Source organism: Anolis carolinensis, unplaced genomic scaffold (assembly GCF_035594765.1).
Source record: "Anolis carolinensis isolate JA03-04 unplaced genomic scaffold, rAnoCar3.1.pri scaffold_15, whole genome shotgun sequence".
Lineage (NCBI taxonomy): Eukaryota > Metazoa > Chordata > Lepidosauria > Squamata > Dactyloidae > Anolis > Anolis carolinensis.
The window spans coordinates 7142240-7160197 of NW_026943826.1; the positions used below are offsets into that span (position 1 = coordinate 7142240).

The window sequence follows — 17958 nt, forward strand, 5'->3', positions numbered from 1 at the left end:
ATCCTTCTCCAGTGTTTTCTTCCAAATCTTGGTGATTTTCCTTCTCCATCGCTGCCTTCAAAGAGGCAACAGTCAGGCTTTGCAGCTGCAAGGCCATTCAGTGCTAATCGAGGTGGCCAATGGCAACATTCTTTTTCCCATGCCGAGTTTGATCCAGATCCATCATTGTTTGGGTCCACAGTGCGCTCTGATGTAGGTGAACTACAACTCCCATAAATCCCTCCAAAGACCTCCAGTATGTTTTGTTGGCCACAGAGGTTCCCAGTCAGAAACACTGGGATGTCTGTGGTGGAGGAAACACATGAAATCTAGGAGGAAATTGTCACCGTATATGTGTGTGTATGTATGTGTCTCCTGTATCAATTTAATGATATAATAATATATAATAATATTATACTATACTAATATACATCCCAGAAACACTGGGATGTCTGTGGTGGAGGAAACACATAAAATCTAGGAGGAAATTGTCACCATATATGTGTATGTGTGTGTATGTATGTGTATGTCTCCTGTATCAATTTAATGATCTATACAATAATAATATACTATACTAATATTGTAATATATTGTATATACATGTAATAATATTATGATGTAATACAATGTAATAATAATTATACTTCACTATTATAATTGTATATTTATATTACATGCAGTATTACTAATAATATTGCATGTAATATAAATAATAATAATAATGAGAATAATAATATACTATGCTAATATTATAATATATTGTATATACATGTAATATTAATAATATTACGATGTAATACAATGCAATAATAATTATAATTCACTATTATAATTGTAGATTTATATTACATGCAATATTACAAATAATATTGCATGTAATATAAATAATAATGATACAATAATATATAATAATATATTATGCTAATATTATAATATATTGTATATACATGTAATATTAATATGTTGTAATACAATGTAATAATAATTATACTTCACTATTATAATTGTAGATTTATATTACATGCAATATTACTAATAATATTGCATTATAGTCGTATAATATAATATATTGTATGTATATATAACTTGTAAACCGCCCTGAGTCCCCTTCGGGGTGAGAAGGGCGGGATATAAATGTCGCTAATAATAATAATAATAATAATAATAATAATAATAATAATATGTATGATACGAAATCCAGCATATCTATCTTGTTTGCTGTCTCATAATAAAATAATATGTGTATGTATGTGCGTATATATGTATATGTGTGTATATATATATATATACACACACACACACACACAGTACATACATACATACACATACACACGTGTGGATGGATGGATAGACAGACAGATGAGCTGAATTCAACTCTTGTTCTTCTATAAGAATCAAGGCTGTGTTGTTGTGAGTCTTTCGGACTGTATGAATCCCGTTTGAGCCGCCCCAAGGCCCTTCAGGGAGATGTGGCGGGACATAAGAATAAAATTATTATTATTATTACATTATTATAATGGTATATTTATATTACATGTAATATTACTAATAATATTACAATACAGTGTTCCCTCACTTATCGCGGACCACCCGCAATAAGTGAAAATCCGCGAAGTAGGGATGCTATATTTATTTTAATATTTATACATTATTTTAGTAGCTATGCGCTATTTTAAGTCTTTATCAACCCATTGTGTGTTGACAAATCGCCTTCTTCTCCTCCCGTTGCCGCTTGGGCTCCTTTTCTCCTTCCTTAGGCTGTAAATTGTAATTTTTTACAATTTATAATAGTCTTTTAAAGTTTACTGAAAACCCGCAAGAAGTGAACTGTGAAGTAGTGAGGGAACACTGTATAGTATTATAGCACAATATCTATATATATAAAGGGGTAATGAAATTTCGGCCTAGGACAAAACAACAAAACTACACATCCCAGAAACACTAAACTTGGCAGCACAACCCCTCACCCATGCCTCTACGTTCATACAACAAAATGAAAATAAAAATAAAGTCCTAATTAGAGGGAGAGGAAGAATTGTTTTTATCCAATTGCTGCCAGTTAAAAGGCTAAGCTCCGCCCACTTGGTCTCCTTGCAACCCACTCAACCCAGGCAGAGTTAGGCCTCACTTTGGCCTCTTCCACACTGCCTATAAAATACAGATTATGTGATCTTAACAGTGTAGACTCAAGTCCCTTCCACACAGCTATATAACCCATTTATAATCTTATATTATCTGCTTTGAACTGGATTATCTTGACACTGCCAGATAATCCACTTCAGTGTGCAGTCTCTTGAGTGCAACCCCGTGGACAAGTTTGACCTAGCGCCGTCTTCACAATTTAATTATCCAAGTCCTGACATTGACTTGTACATCAGAGTCAATGGATCGGTGAGTTGAAACTCTGGATCGGTGAGTTGAAACTCTGGATCGGTGAGTTGAAACTCTGGATCGGTGAGTTGAAACTCCTTGCGTCTAAAAGTTCCTCACCTGTTGACGGAGCCATAAACTGGCAGCCTTTACCCCAAGTGCTGACTCGTGCCTTTCCTACTTCTGAGCTGACTCAGACGCAGGAAGCCGAGGCCCTTGGGAACTTCCTTGCCTTCGCCGTTCATCCTCAACCAGCGCAAACCCGAGCCATTCGAGGTTGCCGAGCATGAAGCCTACGCTACGCTTGCTGGGCTTTGCCTGGCTGGTGCCCATCACTTGGGGATTACGGTGTTCGGATGGAGAGTACTCACTCGAGGACCGGAAGTGCTGCAAGAAATGCCCCCCAGGTGAGTGACAAGGTTCAGGAGGCACCTTCCAAGTGTTCAGGAAGACTTGGCGGAAATTTTCTTGTGTACTTGACTCCTGGTCACCTCTTTTTCTACCCTTCTGAATTTCTTGAGATGTTCCTTCACATCAGGTTGGACTTATGGTGACCATAGAGTTTCCTGGGCAAGATTTCTTTCAAGGCGATGCCCTTGCTTTCCAGAAAAGGCATTAATTGGGGCCTGTACTACTACTACTACTACCACCACTATTATTATTATTTGTCCCATAGAAAATCCAATTATAGTGATTGGCACCCAGACTTTCTGCTCTTTCCCGGTGGACGTTAGCTGTCCATTCAACTGTCCACCTACCTAGCCATCTGTCTTTGTATATATGTATGTATGTATATCCACCCATCTAGCCACCTATCTATATCTCCCTTTCCATCCATCTGTCCATCCATCCACTCATCCATCTATCTCTTCATCTACCTATCTATATCTTTCTGTCCATCCATCCACTCATCAATCTATCTCTTCATCTACCTATCTATATCTTTCTGTCCATCCATCCACTCATCCATCTATCTCTTCATCTACCTATCTATATCTTTCTGTCCATCCATCCACTCATCCATCTACCCATATCTTCATCTCTCCATCCATCTATCCATCCATCTCCCCACCCACCCAACCACCTATCTATATCTACCTGTCCATCCACTCATCCATCTACTCATATCTCCATCCATCCACCTATCTATATCTACCTATCAATCATTCCATCCACCAACCCATCTCTTCATCTCTCCATCTACCCATCAATCCACCTATCTATATCTACCTATCTATATCTACCTATTTGTCCATCCATACACTCATCCATCCACCATCCACGCACTTATCTATATCTACCTATCCATCAGTCTGTCCATCCACCCATACATCTACCCAACCATCCACCTATCTATATCTACTTATCCATCCATCCATCCACCCATTCATTAATCTACCCGTATCTCCATCTATCCATCCATCTCTACATCCATCCATCTCTCCATCTACCCATCAATCCACCTATCTATATCTACCTATCCGTCCATCCATACATTCATTCATCTACCCATCTCTCCATCCACCCATTTATCTGTATCTATCCATCAGTCTGGCCATCCACTCATCCATCTATCTCTTCATCTACCTATCTATATCTTTCTGTCCATCCATCCACTCATCCATCTACCCGTATCTTCATCTCTCCATCCATCCATCCATCTATCCATCCATCTCCCCACCCACCCACCTATCTATATCTACAAGTCCATCCACTCATCCATCTACTCATATCTCCATCCATCCACCTATCTATATCTACCTATCAATCATTCCATCCACCAACCCATCTCTTCATCTCTCCATCTACCCATCAATCCACCTATCTATACCTATCTATATCTACCTATTTGTATCTACTTATTTGTTCATCCATACACTCATCCATCTACCCATCCACCCATCTCTCCATCCACCATCCACCCACTTATCTATATCTAACTATCCATCAGTCTGTCCATCCACCCATACATCTACCCAACCATCCACCTATCTATATCTACTTATCTGTCCATCCATCCAGTCATTCATTCATCTACCTGTATCTCCATCCATCCATCCATCTATCCATCCATCCATCCATCCATCCATCCATCTCTCCATCTACCCATCAATCCACCCCTATCTATATCTACCTATTGGTCCATCCATACACTCATTCATCTACCCATCTCTCCATCCACCCATTTATCTGTATCTATCCATCAGTCTGGCCATCCACTCATCCATCTATCTCTTCATCTACCTATCTATATCTTTCTGTCCATCCATCCACTCATCCATCTACTCATATCTCCATCCATCCACCTATCTATATCTACCAATCTATCAGTCCATCCACTCATCCATCTCTCCATCCACCCATCTATTCATCCATCCAACCATCTCTTCATCAATCTCTCCATCTACCCATCCATCCACCTATCTATATCTACCTATCTGTCCAGCCATCCACTCATCCATCTGCCCATATCTCCATCCATCTATCTATCCATCCACCTATCTATATCTACCTATTAATTATTCCATCCACTCATCCGTCTCTCCATCCACCCATCTATCCATCCACCCACTTATATATATCAACCTATCAGTCTGTCCATCCACTCGTCCACCCATCTCTCCATCTACCCATCAATCCACCTGTCTACCCACTCATCCATCTACCCATCCACCCATCTCTCCATTCACCCAGTTATCTATATCTACCTATCCATCAGTCTGTCCATCCACTCATCCATCCACCCTCATCTATCTACCCATTCACCCATCTCTCCATCCACCCATCCACCCACTTATCTATACCTATCCATCAGTCTGTCCATCCACTCGTCCATTCACCCATCCATCCACCCATTTATCCACCCATCCATCTATCTATCTATATCTACTTATCCATCCATCCAGTCATTCATTCATCTACCTGTATCTCCATCCATCTATCTATCTATCTATCATCTATCTATCTATCTATCTATCTATCTATCTATCTATCTATCCATCCATCCAGTCATTCATTCATCTACCTGTATCTCCATCCATCTATCTATCTATCATCTATCTATCTATCTATCTATCTATCTATCTATCTATCTATCTATCTATCCATCCATCCATCCAGTCATTCATTCATCTACCTGTATCTCCATCCATCCATCCATCCATCTATCTATCTATCTATCCATCCATCCATCCATCTATCCATCCATCCATCCATCTATCTACCTGTATCTCCATCCATCCATCTATCTATCCATCTATCCATCCATCCATCCATCCATCCAGTCATTCATTCATCTACCTGTATCTCCATCCATCTATCTATCATCTATCTATCTATCCATCCATCTATCTATCTATCATCTATCTATCTATCTATCTATCTATCCATCCATCCATCCAGTCATTCATTCATCTACCTGTATCTCCATCCATCCATCCATCTATCTATCTATCTATCTATCTATCTATCTATCTATCTATCTATCTATCTATCTATCTATCTATCCATCCATCCATTCATCCATCCATCCATCCATCTACCTGTATCTCCATCCATCCATCCATCCATCCATCCATCCATCCATCCATCTATCCATCCATCCATCCATCCAGTCATTCATTCATCTACCTGTATCTCCATCCATCCATCCATCCATCTATCTATCCATGCATCCATCTATCCATCCATCTATCCATCCATCCATCCATCCATCCATCCATCCAGTCATTCATTCATCTACCTGTATCTCCATCCATCCATCTATCCATCCATCCATCCATCCATCCAGTCATTCATTCATCTACCTGTATCTCCATCCATCCATCTATCCATCCATCCATCCATCCAGTCATTCATTCATCTACCTGTATCTCCATCCATCCATCTATCCATCCATCCATCCATCCAGTCATTCATTCATCTACCTGTATCTCCATCCATCCATCTATCCATCCATCCATCCATCCAGTCATTCATTCATCTACCTGTATCTCCATCCATCCATCATCTATCTATCTATCTATCTATCTATCTATCTATCTATCTATCTATCTATCCATCCATCCATCCATCCATCCATCCACCCATCTCTACATCCACCAATCTCTCAATTCATCCATCCATCCATCCACCTCTTCGTCTATTTATCTACCCACCTATCCACCTCTCTATACCTATCTGTCCATCCACTCATCCATCTATATCCATCTACTCACCTCTCATCCATCCCTTTGTACATCCACCTAATTGATATAACTTTGTACATCACCCCAAATCCCCTGGCCAATCTATTCACTACTGTGGAAATTACGCTCTCCAATATTAAAGCCAGGACATATGTGGCCAAGTAACATCAGAGTGGGGTCAAGACGGCAACGGTTATTAATGAGGAGGAACACACAACCCCATATGTTCCTTTCTACCTCCTGCCAAGTTAATTCATTTACTACTGAATTACTACTACTGCCTCGGAACATGGAGGCTCGTTTTAGCCATCACAGCTCTTCATAGGTTGCTGATTTCTGAGTCTTCCATCGAAAAGGCTCCATCACATTCCAGGGCAATGAGGTATATATTTTAACACAATTGTTCTGTGAAATATCACGTTTTTCCCATTCTGAGTATGCCGAAAATAGTCATAGTGGAGGTGGGGGAAAGCCTATCTTGTTTCGAGGTAGGCACTTTTGTGCCCGTAAATGCCATCTGGGTAACATTTATTATTTCACTCTGATCTTATTGTTACATTATTTATTATTTTGCTCTACATCTATTATTACATTTATTATTTTACTGTATTATTATTGTTACAGCCACATGGCACTTCAGGCTCTGCTTGCTGTGAGCTGAATGCTCAACTATAAGTATCCCGTTTTTGTATTTTTATAATTATTCATACATTTATTATTTCATTCTGATCTTATTGTTACGACATTTATTATTTTGCTCTATTTATTATTACATTTGTTATTTTACTCTATTATTATTGTTACTATTACATTTATTTTACAGCCACATGGCACTTCACGCTCTGCTTGCTGTGAGCTGAATGCTCAACTATAAGTATCCCGTTTTTGTATTTTTATAATTATTCATACATTTATTATTTCATTCTGATCTTATGATATTTATTATTTTACTCTATTTATTATTACATTTATTATTTTACTGTATTGTTATTATTACATTTATTTTATTCTATTTTTTATAATTATTCATATTTATTATTCCACTCTGATCTTATTGTTATGACATTTATTATTTTGCTCTATATATTATTACATTTATTATTTTACTGTATTATTATTGTTACTATTAAATTTATTTTACTCTATTTATATAATTATTCATATTTATTATTTCACTCTGATCTTATTGTTACATTTATTATTTTGCTCTATTTATGATTACATTTATTATTTTACTGTATTATTATTGTTACTATTACATTTATTTTACTCTATTTTTTATAATTATTCATACATTTATTATTTAACTCTGATCTTATTGCTACGACATTTATTATTTTACTCTATTATTACATTTATTATTTTACTGTATTATTATTGTTATTATTACATTTATTTTACTATATTTTTTATAATTATTCATACATTTATTATTTCACTCTGATCTTATTGTTACGACATGTATTGTTTTACGTTATTTATTATTACATTTATTATTTTACTGTATTATTATTGTTACTACTACATTTACTTTACAGCCACATGGCACTTCACGCTCTGCTTGCTGTGAGCTGAATGCTCAACTATAAGTATCCCGTTTTTGTATATTTATAATTATTCATACATTTATTATTTCACTCTGATCTTATTGTTACGACATTTATTATTTTGCTCTATTTATTATTTTACTGTATTATTATTGTTACTACTACATTTATTTTACAGCCACATGACACTTCACGCTCTGCTTGCTGTGAGCTGAATGCTCAACTATAAGTATCCCGTTTTTGTATTTTTATAATTATTCATACATTTTTTATTTCACTCTGATCGTATTGTTACGACATTTATTATTTTGCTCTATTTATTATTACATTTATTATTTTACTGTATTAGGGTCAGGATTGGAGAAGCGTTGCACGGCCTACGCTGACACCGATTGTAAACCGTGCGAGGAGAATTCCTACAATGACATGTACACTTATTCACGATGCAAACGTTGTACTTTCTGCGAAAAAGGTGAGCAAACCATTTTGATGCATTGTCATTTAAGCCAAAAAGATGCTCAATTGACTGGCGAGTATTTTATGTATCCCCAGAGAGAGGCCTCCAAGAAGAAAAACCTTGCGATAAGTATTCGAATGCCCGTTGCGCCTGTCTTCCTGGCTATGAAGAGGAAGTCAGAACAGAAGAAAAGAGTGAGTACCTATGAGACAATGCTATGGGGACTTGGGAGCTGTAGTTTTGCAAGATTTTAAAGTATTTTCTTTAAAACATGGCACTTCACGCTCTGCTTGCTGTGAGCTGAATGCTCAACTATAAGTATCCCGTTTTTGTATCGTTCCCTCCTAAGCTCTAAAGTCTTTACAGCCACATGGCACTTCACGTTCTGCTTGCTGTGAGCTGAATGCTCAACTATAAGTATCCCGTTTTTGTATCTTTCCCTTCTAAGCTCTAAAGTCTTTACAGCCACATGGCACTTCACGCTCTGCTTGCTGTGAGCTAAATGCTCAACTATAAGTATCCCGTTTTTGTATCTTTGCCCCCTAAGCTCTAAATTCGTTTACAGCCACACGGCACTTCACGCTCTGCTTGCTGTGAGCTGAATGCTCAACTATAAGTATCCCGTTTTTGTATCTTTGCCCCCTAAGCTCTAAATTCGTTTACAGCCACACGGCACTTCACGCTCTGCTTGCTGTGAGCTAAATGCTCAACTATAAGTATCCCGTTTTTGTATCTTTGCCCCCTAAGCTCTAAATTCGTTTACAGCCACACGGCACTTCACGCTCTGCTTGCTGTGAGCTAAATGCTCAACTATAAGTATCCCGTTTTTGTATCTTTGCCCCCTAAGCTCTAAATTCGTTTACAGCCACACGGCACTTCACGCTCTGCTTGCTGTGAGCTGAATGCTCAACTATAAGTATCCCGTTTTTGTATCTTTGCCTCCTAAGCTCTAAATTATTTTACAGCCACATGGCACTTCACGCTCTGCTTGCTGTGAGCTGAATGCTCAACCATAAGTATCTCGCTTTTGGATGCTCTGCTGTATTTTTGGGTGGTTTCCCCTAACACGGAAAATCCTAACAACTGCAACTGCTATCAAATCATGGGATGTATAGCTTGCTATGCCATCCCTGGCAGAGAAAACTAATGGTCTTGTAAAACTATAACTCTTTTTGTCTTTTCTAGGATGCGACCCATGTCGCGATGGTTTTTTTTCCAAAGGAGGGACCGATAAATGCCGACCTTGGAGGAAGTACGTAATCCATACAAACTTGTAAATTTGATCTTCATTGACATTTGGGTTCTTTTAAATGTTTTGAATTTTCCCCTCATTAAGATCAGGTAGAAGAACAAGGGATCTAGAAGTCTTCCGACGGGACTCTATAGTCAACTTTTCTTCTTCTTTTGGGATTAGTGGCACTGCCGAGGGCAAGAAAACTCTCAGCTCCGGGAGACGGGAAGAGGGCTCGATCTCCGAGGACCAGTCCTCTACACCGGAGAGATCGACAACCATCTCCCTTTCCTTCCGTCCAGTCCCAGAGAAGGTCAGGCCAACTACTAGGTCCATTCCAGATAGCTTGACCACTCGCCTGAACGAACACAAGCCAGTTGGGTCTGATCCAGGTAAGCCAAAGAGCCCCCGTTGTCTGTAGACTCCTCCTAGGTCATGTGGTCAATGGCATGACTGCATGGAGTGGCATTACCTTCCTGCCGGAGCAGTACCTATTGATCTACTCACATTTGCATGTTTTCGAACTGCTAGGTTGACAGAAGCTGGGGCTAACAGCGGGAGCTCACCTGCTCTCCAGATTCTAATCACTGACCTTTCGGTCAGCAAGTTCAGCAGCTCAGCAGTTTAACCAGCTGCACCACCAGAGTCTCCGTTACTATCCAACCCATCAATTATTATTATTAATAATAATAATAATAATATTTGAAACTCAACAAGATGAGTGCACAGCAGACACTCTGCTGGTTGTTGTATTGGATCACACCTCGGACACTTCCCAAGTGTCTAGGACTGTGTGATGTAACTGTCAATATTATTATTATTATTATTATTATTATTATTATATTGTATGACACTGCAAACAACATAGATATGCTGGATTTCGTATCACAAAATCACAAGTCGAACACTTCCCAAGTGTGTAGGACTGTTCGATGTATTTTCGGATGATGCGTGCAGATCCCAGTAAGGTGGCCTTTTGCAGTTGGCAGATTATTATTATTATTATTAGGAACACAACAAGATGAGTCCACAGCAGACACTCTGCTGGCTGTTGTATTGGATCACAGGTCAGACACTTTCCAAGGGTCTAGGACTGTGTGATGTATTATTATTATTATTATTATTATTATTATTATTATTATTATTATTATTATTCTCAGACACTTTCCAAGGGTCTAGGACTGTGTGATGTATTATTATTATTATTATTATTATTCATAATATTATTCTGTCCTGTCTGTCAAAACAGCATTGAATGTTTGCTATGCATGTGTACTGTGATCCGCCCTGAGGTAGGGCAGAATATAAATAAAGTATTATTATTATTATTATATTATTATTATTATTATTATTATTGACACAACAACATTGTATGACACAGCAAACAAAATAGACATGCTGGATTTCGTTTCACAAAACCACAAGTCGAACACTTCCCAAGTGTCTAGGACTGTGTGATGTATTATTATTATTATTATTATTATTATTATTATTATTATATTATAATGTTCCAGAAGCATTCCCATTTCGCCTGCATTTATGGCAGGCATCCTCAGAGGTTGTAAGGTCCCAACAAAGGCTTCCCCCAGGCAGGAAGCAGCAGGCTTTGAAGCTGCAAGGCTATTCAATGCTAATCAAGATGGCCAATTGCAACATTCACACTTGCTTCAAACAGTTCCTTCTCCCACCCTGGACATTATTCCACAGATACATAAAACCTTACTTGCCTAGTTTCCGTCAGACCTCACAACCTCTGAGGATGCCTGCCATAGATGTGGGTGAAACGTCAGGAGAGAATGCTTCTAGAACACGGCCAGACAGTCCAGAAAACACACAGCAATGCAGCGATTCCAGCCATGAAAGCCTTCGACAAGTTTTTCTTATCTCTTTTTCTTCTAGTGTTTGTGTCTTTTTTTGTGGTCGGCGTAGTGTTGTTCCTTGCAGCCGGAGGATCGGCCCTTTGGTTGTTTCGCCGTAAATCCAGGAAACGGCACCAAGAACTGGAAGGACTTTATGGACCTCTCCGTGAGAGTAAGTCTGTAGCATGAATGAAACCGTCAAGTTGATATTTTCATTCATATTTTCATTCATATTTTCATTCATATTTTCATTCATATTTTCATTCATATATTCATTCAAATTTTCATTCATTCATCCCTAACCCTGGCTAGGGATGAATGAATGAAAATATGAATGAAAATATGAATGAAAATACTCAGTTTGTTGTGAAAGGCTTTCATGGCCAAAATCACTGGGATGCTGTGTTCCAGAAGCATTCTCTCCTGATGTTTCACCCACATCTATGGCAGCAATCCTCAAAGGTTTGTTCAGATGACCTCACAACCTCTGAGGATGCCTGCCATGGATGTGGGCGAAACGTCAGGAGAGAATGCTTCTGGAACATAGCCATACAGCCCGGAAAACGCACAGCACCCCAATACTCAATTTCTTTTGTGTTGTCATTTGTTGTGTTTTTCTTCAGGGGGAAAGGGTAGCTACCGAATCCCGATTCAGGAAGAGCAAACTGACAGCAAATCCAGTCTCGGGTGAAACAGACGAGGAAAATTTACAAGTGTCTACATACTCCATTGAAGCCAAATGAATAGATGTTGAGATTTGTTTTTTATTTGCTTCCTTTTTATTCTCGACTCAATTTTCCTTTTTCCTCTTCTACATGCGTCTTGCTTTCCTTTGAGGTTTTCCCGGCTAGACTGAGTTTATTTTGATGTTTAATTCTGTTTAATTTTATTTTGGGTGGTTTTAAAGCAGGCATGGGCAAATGAAATAGGCTGTAACCCTACTGGGAAATCCCGGTGGGAAATACATTTCTAATGGACATGTGGTCACATGCCTACTAAAGCAGGAACAGGCAAACTTGGGCCCTCTGGGTGTTTTGGACTTCAACTCCCACAATTCCTAACAGCCTCAGGCCCTTTCATTTCCCTCCTCAGTCGTCTAAGCTTTTAGGAATTGAAGTCCATCTGGAGGGCCGAAGTTTGCCCATGTCTCTTTTAACGTATGGCAAAGTACAAGAAGATGACACTGCAAAGTATTGCGGCGATAAAGACTTTTTGAAATGGATTCTTGTAATTCTAATTTCCGAGTGGTTTCCTCTGTATCGGTGTGTTTATTTCAGGAGACAATATTTTTGTGTATTAGGGGAGGAGGCACAATGAGAACCTGCCCACCACTGCCGTGGAGATACTATGAGGATGGCCTTCTCAAAGCTGGATAAGGGAGAACGTGTTAGACCCATTTTCTGAGAGTTTTGGAAAGTTCAGTCTCCTTTCCGTTGTTTTCATCTTTCCAAAAAATAAAGATGCGCCACAAATCCAAAAACCTTTGTAAAGAAGCCTCTCTGCTCTTTTCAGCCTTCCTGTAGTCTGGGCCCATAACCCATTTTTGTTAGGTTTTTCTGTTAGGGAAAACTACCCAAAAATACAGCAGAGCATCCAAAATGCAAAAACGAGATACTTATTGTTGAGCATTCAGCTCACATCAAGCAGAGCGCAAAGTGCCATGTGGCTGTAAAGAATTTAGAGCTTAGGAGGCAAAGATAAAAAAACGGGATGCTTATAGTTGAGCATTCAGCTCACAGCAAGCAGAACATGAAGTGTCATATGGCTGTAAAGAATTTAGAGTTTAGGTGGCAAAGATCCAGAGCTCAATGTTTAAACAACAAAATCTTTAAACATCAATAAGAACTATTGTACATTTCTTAATAGTAAAGAAGTGGGTCTGAGCTACTCTAGCTTCATCTCTCTAGGGTTCGAAAGACTATATCTCTCCTGACACAATCTCAAAATGAACAGTATTTTAAAAAGAAATAGTATTCAGGTAAAAAAATAAATGTAGAAAATCAAAGCCAACAAATTACATGATGCCATCTTGTGACAGTGAGTTCCACCTACCAAACATGATCAGTAGGATACCGCTTGGGGTGAGTTGGCGACAGCCTTCCTTTGAAGTCTTCCTTCCTCGGCCATTTTTGGGAAAAAGCTCAGTGGGTGGAAAGATTTGTCTGCTCTTGAAAGATACGTCTGCTCTGAAAATAGCTGCAGACTTGGTTCCTCCAACCTGCTGTCTTTGATGACATCCGGTGACGTGGTGGGACTTTACCTGCAACGGGCCGAATCGCCACATTTCCCTTCCGCCTTGACGAACAGAAGCTGTTCTTATTGCAGAACTCAGCAGTCTTCAAAACCCAGAAGGGACTTTTTGCTAGGAGATGGAGGTTACAAGTTCAATAGATACGGGCCTCTTGGGACCAAATTTGTTCAGCATCTCCTCATAAGAGAAGTGTGACATTCAACATGGTGGTGGACCAGAACTCCTAGCATCCATCATGACCACAGCCACTGGGAGTTGCAGTTCAGCAGTATTCGCAGGTTATCTGAAGGACCAGGTTCTCCGTGTATGAACCTGCTCACGCTCTGAGATCTGGGCCCATAACCCTTGTTGTTAGGATTTTCTGTGTTAGGAAAAACTAGCCAAAAATACAGCAGAACATCCAAAATACAAAAACAGGAAACTTATGGTTGAGCATTCAGCTCACAGCAAGCAGAGCGAGAAGTGCCATGTGGCTGTAAAGGAATTTCGAAATGTTTAGGTGGGATAGTTATTCTGGCCATTTGAATCCATTGTGTCCTAGTCCCCACTGTGTCCTTTTCAAATATTAAAACATGGCTCTCATGCTTTGATTCCAACTCTAGAATTTTGTGGCTCCATGAAGTAGCTACAACGGCGCTTTCAAGGTTTGTGTGACAGTAATGTTTTCGCAGACACCGTTTTTGGCTTTGCAGATTCTGTCTTTCATGACTGACATTTGACTGAGATGACGATGATGCTGGGCTTATTACTGTACAATTAGGTGGTTTCTTCTCTGGCAGGAAATGGCGAGATTCTGGGGAAACATGAGAGCTGCCAAAAATGAAGAGGTCCGTGATGTGGTTTGAACTTTTCTCTTTCTCTTGATGTGAAATCATGTGACATTTCGAAAAATGAAAACAAGAATGTCTGTGGTTTGCAGACCTTTGGCCATTTTGGACATGTTACCGATGGCGAAGTAGATAAGAAGTCAGAGTTATTTGAAGGTGAATAGTGACTATTTGGATGAGGTCTTGGAACAATAATGAGAAAATTCGCTTTAAAAGTAACTTCTCAAGAGATGTTGCTCCTGCATTGCTTGCTCATTATGGTCCAAAAATTGTATAATATCACAAAGGCCTACCACCTCACCCGCTTCATAGGAAATCTGCTACAAAACAGGAGCTTTTTTGTTGAGTTCCAGGGCCAGAGAAGCAGATGGCGAAAACAGAAGAATGGCCTGCCTCTGGGAAGCCTGCTTGCTCCATCATTGTTTAACATTTTCACAAGTGACCAGCCATTTCCAGAAGAGACAGAGAGTTTCATCTATGCTGACGATCGTGCCATCACCGCTCAAGCAGACAGTTGTTATCATTGGGAAAAAATGTTTAACATTTACACAAATGACCAGCCATTTCCAGAAGGGACAGAGAGTTCCATCTATGCCAATGACGGGCCACCTTTTGCACTTGGTGTGTCAAAATTCACCAAAAAACCTAGCATGACTTGGGTGGTGTATCACTTCGAGAAAAAAACCATAATTTCACAATATATATATAGTTTAAATAACAAAAATATATAATTGTAATATATAACTGTCTATATATAAAAAAGGGTAATGAAATTTCGGCCTAGGACAAAACAACAAAACTACACATCCCAGAAACACTAAACTTGGCAGCACAACCCCTCATCCATGCCTCTACGTTCATACAACAAAAAGAAAAATAAAGTCCTAATTAGAGGGAGAGGAATAATTGTTTTTATCCAATTGCTGCCAGTTAGAAGGCTAAGCTCCGCCCACTTGGTCTCCTTGCAACCCACTCAGCCCAGGGGACAGGCAGAGTTAGGCCTCACTTAACCTTCTTCCACACTGCCTATAAAATACAGATTATCTGATTTGAACTGGATTATATGGCAGTGTAGACACAAGGCCCTTCCACACAGCTATATTACCCATTTATAATGGACTTAATGTAAGGTAAAACCTTTACCCTTTACCTTAACTACCACCAATTCCTCAAGACTTTATTTCCCATACCACCAGACTCCGCCACAGCAACGCGTGGCCGGGCACAGCTAATCTATATATATAAAAGAGTGATGGAATCCTGGCACCGAGCAAAACAACAAAACTAAACACCCCCCAACCTCGAAATTTCACAACACAATCCATCATCCACACCTCGAGGTTGAAACCACAAAATATCATGTCACGAACCTCCGCAGGGCCTAAAAAAATCCCAAAACCGGAGCTATTCAGTGCAATTCCAATCGGCCACAGCAACGCGTGGCAGGGCACAGCTAGTATTTAATAAATCAAAAACTATTTACTACCATTATTTCCATGTACAACAATCTATGATACCTCTTGCAGTTTCCACGCTGATTTCTCTCTATTGTAGTTTCAATGTAGTCATTAATAACGAATAGTATAATAATAATATAATAGTAATAATATAATAATATACTACAATAATAGAATGATTATATATATGTGTGTGTGTGTGTGTGTAATGTGCATAATTCCCATGGAGTAAACAACAAAACCACTGGACCAAATCACACCAAATTTGGCCACAAAAGACATAGTCATCTAATCAATCTGCATGCGGCAGCGTGTCAGCAAAAATGGCTAGGCATGTCAGTGCTGACACGCGTATCATAGGTTGGCCATCACTGATCTATGCTGACGATCAAGCCATCACCGCTCAAACAGGGAGCTTTGAAACGGTTGAACAGAAGCTCTCTGAAGCTTTAGGTGCTCTTACTGCCTATTACAGGGGAAACCAGCTGATTCCTAATCCATCTAAAACGCAGACGTGTGCTTTTCACCTTAAGAACAGACAAGCAACTCGAGCTCTGAGGATTACCTGGGAAGGAATCCCACTGGAGCATTGCAGCACAACAAAATACACGGGAGTCACATGTTCTGACCTACAAGAAGCACTGCTTGATTCTCAAGCAAAAATAATATACAAAATAATATACGAATCACAACAAGACACAGTGAAGACATCTTCCCTTCTGCTTTGCTACTCTGCTGCTGAGTATACATGCCCAGTGTGGAATACATCTCACCACGTTAAAACAGTGGATATGATCCTTAATGAGACATGCCACATTATCACAGGATGCCTATGCTCAATGCCGCTGGAGAAATTATACTGTTTAGCTGATATTGCACCACCCGATATTTGCTGGGTAATGAAAGGATATACCTAAAAGGACTATGGGTTCCCCTAAACTATGAGGACCAAAATCCACTGCTTGTGGTGATATGAAAATAATCAAACAAACTCAATGTATATCCAAAAATCAATGTCTATCCAAAAAACAGGACTGTCCCAATCGCATATAAGTAGAAATCAGCAGTTCTTCTCTTGAAGTATAAGGACAAGTTTTTCATGTGAGTAAATGTCCTGTTCTTTATTATATATGAGTAGACTCCAGTTTCCATATAACTTGACTCAAACCTGCAACCGGTTTCGACTCACAGGAGTCTTCGTCAGGCGGTTGGGTCTACAAATAATACACATCATAAATATATACTTGCAAACCAGCAATTTGTAAAGAAAGTTTACAAAAAAGATTACAACAAGGTATTTTCAGGCACTCTACTTACTTAAATAAACAGAAAAGGTTCAACTTTTAAGGTGAGAAGTTCACCATCAATTTTCTGGGTAGGTGGATCCTAAGGGGACATAGATAGTGGCTAAAGGTAGTATTACATCATGACATGAATAATAGAACATATATAGAATACAAATTCAGTGAACCCAAAAAACGACTATAATACTCACTGCTTGTCTTTATTGCCCCATGTACTCTGCAAGGAGTTTTATTCTGTGGCGAGTATAGGGTGGAAATGGCTCATACCATTACTTATACAGTTAATCCACTGATCAGGTGATGATGATCTCTTGATTAGTTCAAAATACATGGAGGTAAAGCCAGCCACCTGACGAAGACTCCTGTGAGTCGAAACCAGTTGCAGGTTTGAGTCAAGTTATATGGAAACTGGAGTCTACTCATATATAATAAAGAACAGGACATTTACTCACATGAAAAACTTGTCCTTATACTTCAAGAGAAGAACTG

General features: G+C 39.2%; 1 protein-coding gene across 1 annotated transcript; it reads left to right on the top strand.

Annotated features, from left to right (window-relative positions):
- Window positions 1-2421: 2421 nt before the first annotated feature.
- Window positions 2422-13110, top strand: tnfrsf4 (TNF receptor superfamily member 4). The gene is made up of 7 exons (XM_062965571.1): window positions 2422-2756; window positions 8433-8555; window positions 8636-8734; window positions 9726-9792; window positions 9955-10163; window positions 11671-11802; window positions 12254-13110. The coding sequence occupies exons 1-7, from the start codon at window positions 2636-2638 to the stop codon at window positions 12319-12321; spliced, it is 819 nt and encodes a 272-aa protein (XP_062821641.1). The 5' UTR covers window positions 2422-2635; the 3' UTR covers window positions 12322-13110.
- The last annotated feature ends 4848 nt before the right edge of the window (window positions 13111-17958 follow it).

What these genes read in the sequence shown, in the direction of transcription:
- tnfrsf4 (XM_062965571.1), top strand. Translation starts at nt 2,636, where the DNA reads ATGAAGCCTACGCTACGCTTGCTGGGCTTTGCCTGGCTGGTGCCCATC. An exon ending in CTGCAAGAAATGCCCCCCAG is followed by an intron (nt 2,757 to 8,432) that starts GTGAGTGACAAG and finishes TTACTGTATTAG; the next exon opens with GGTCAGGATTGGAGAAGCGT. An exon ending in AGTCAGAACAGAAGAAAAGA is followed by an intron (nt 8,735 to 9,725) that starts GTGAGTACCTAT and finishes TGTCTTTTCTAG; the next exon opens with GATGCGACCCATGTCGCGAT.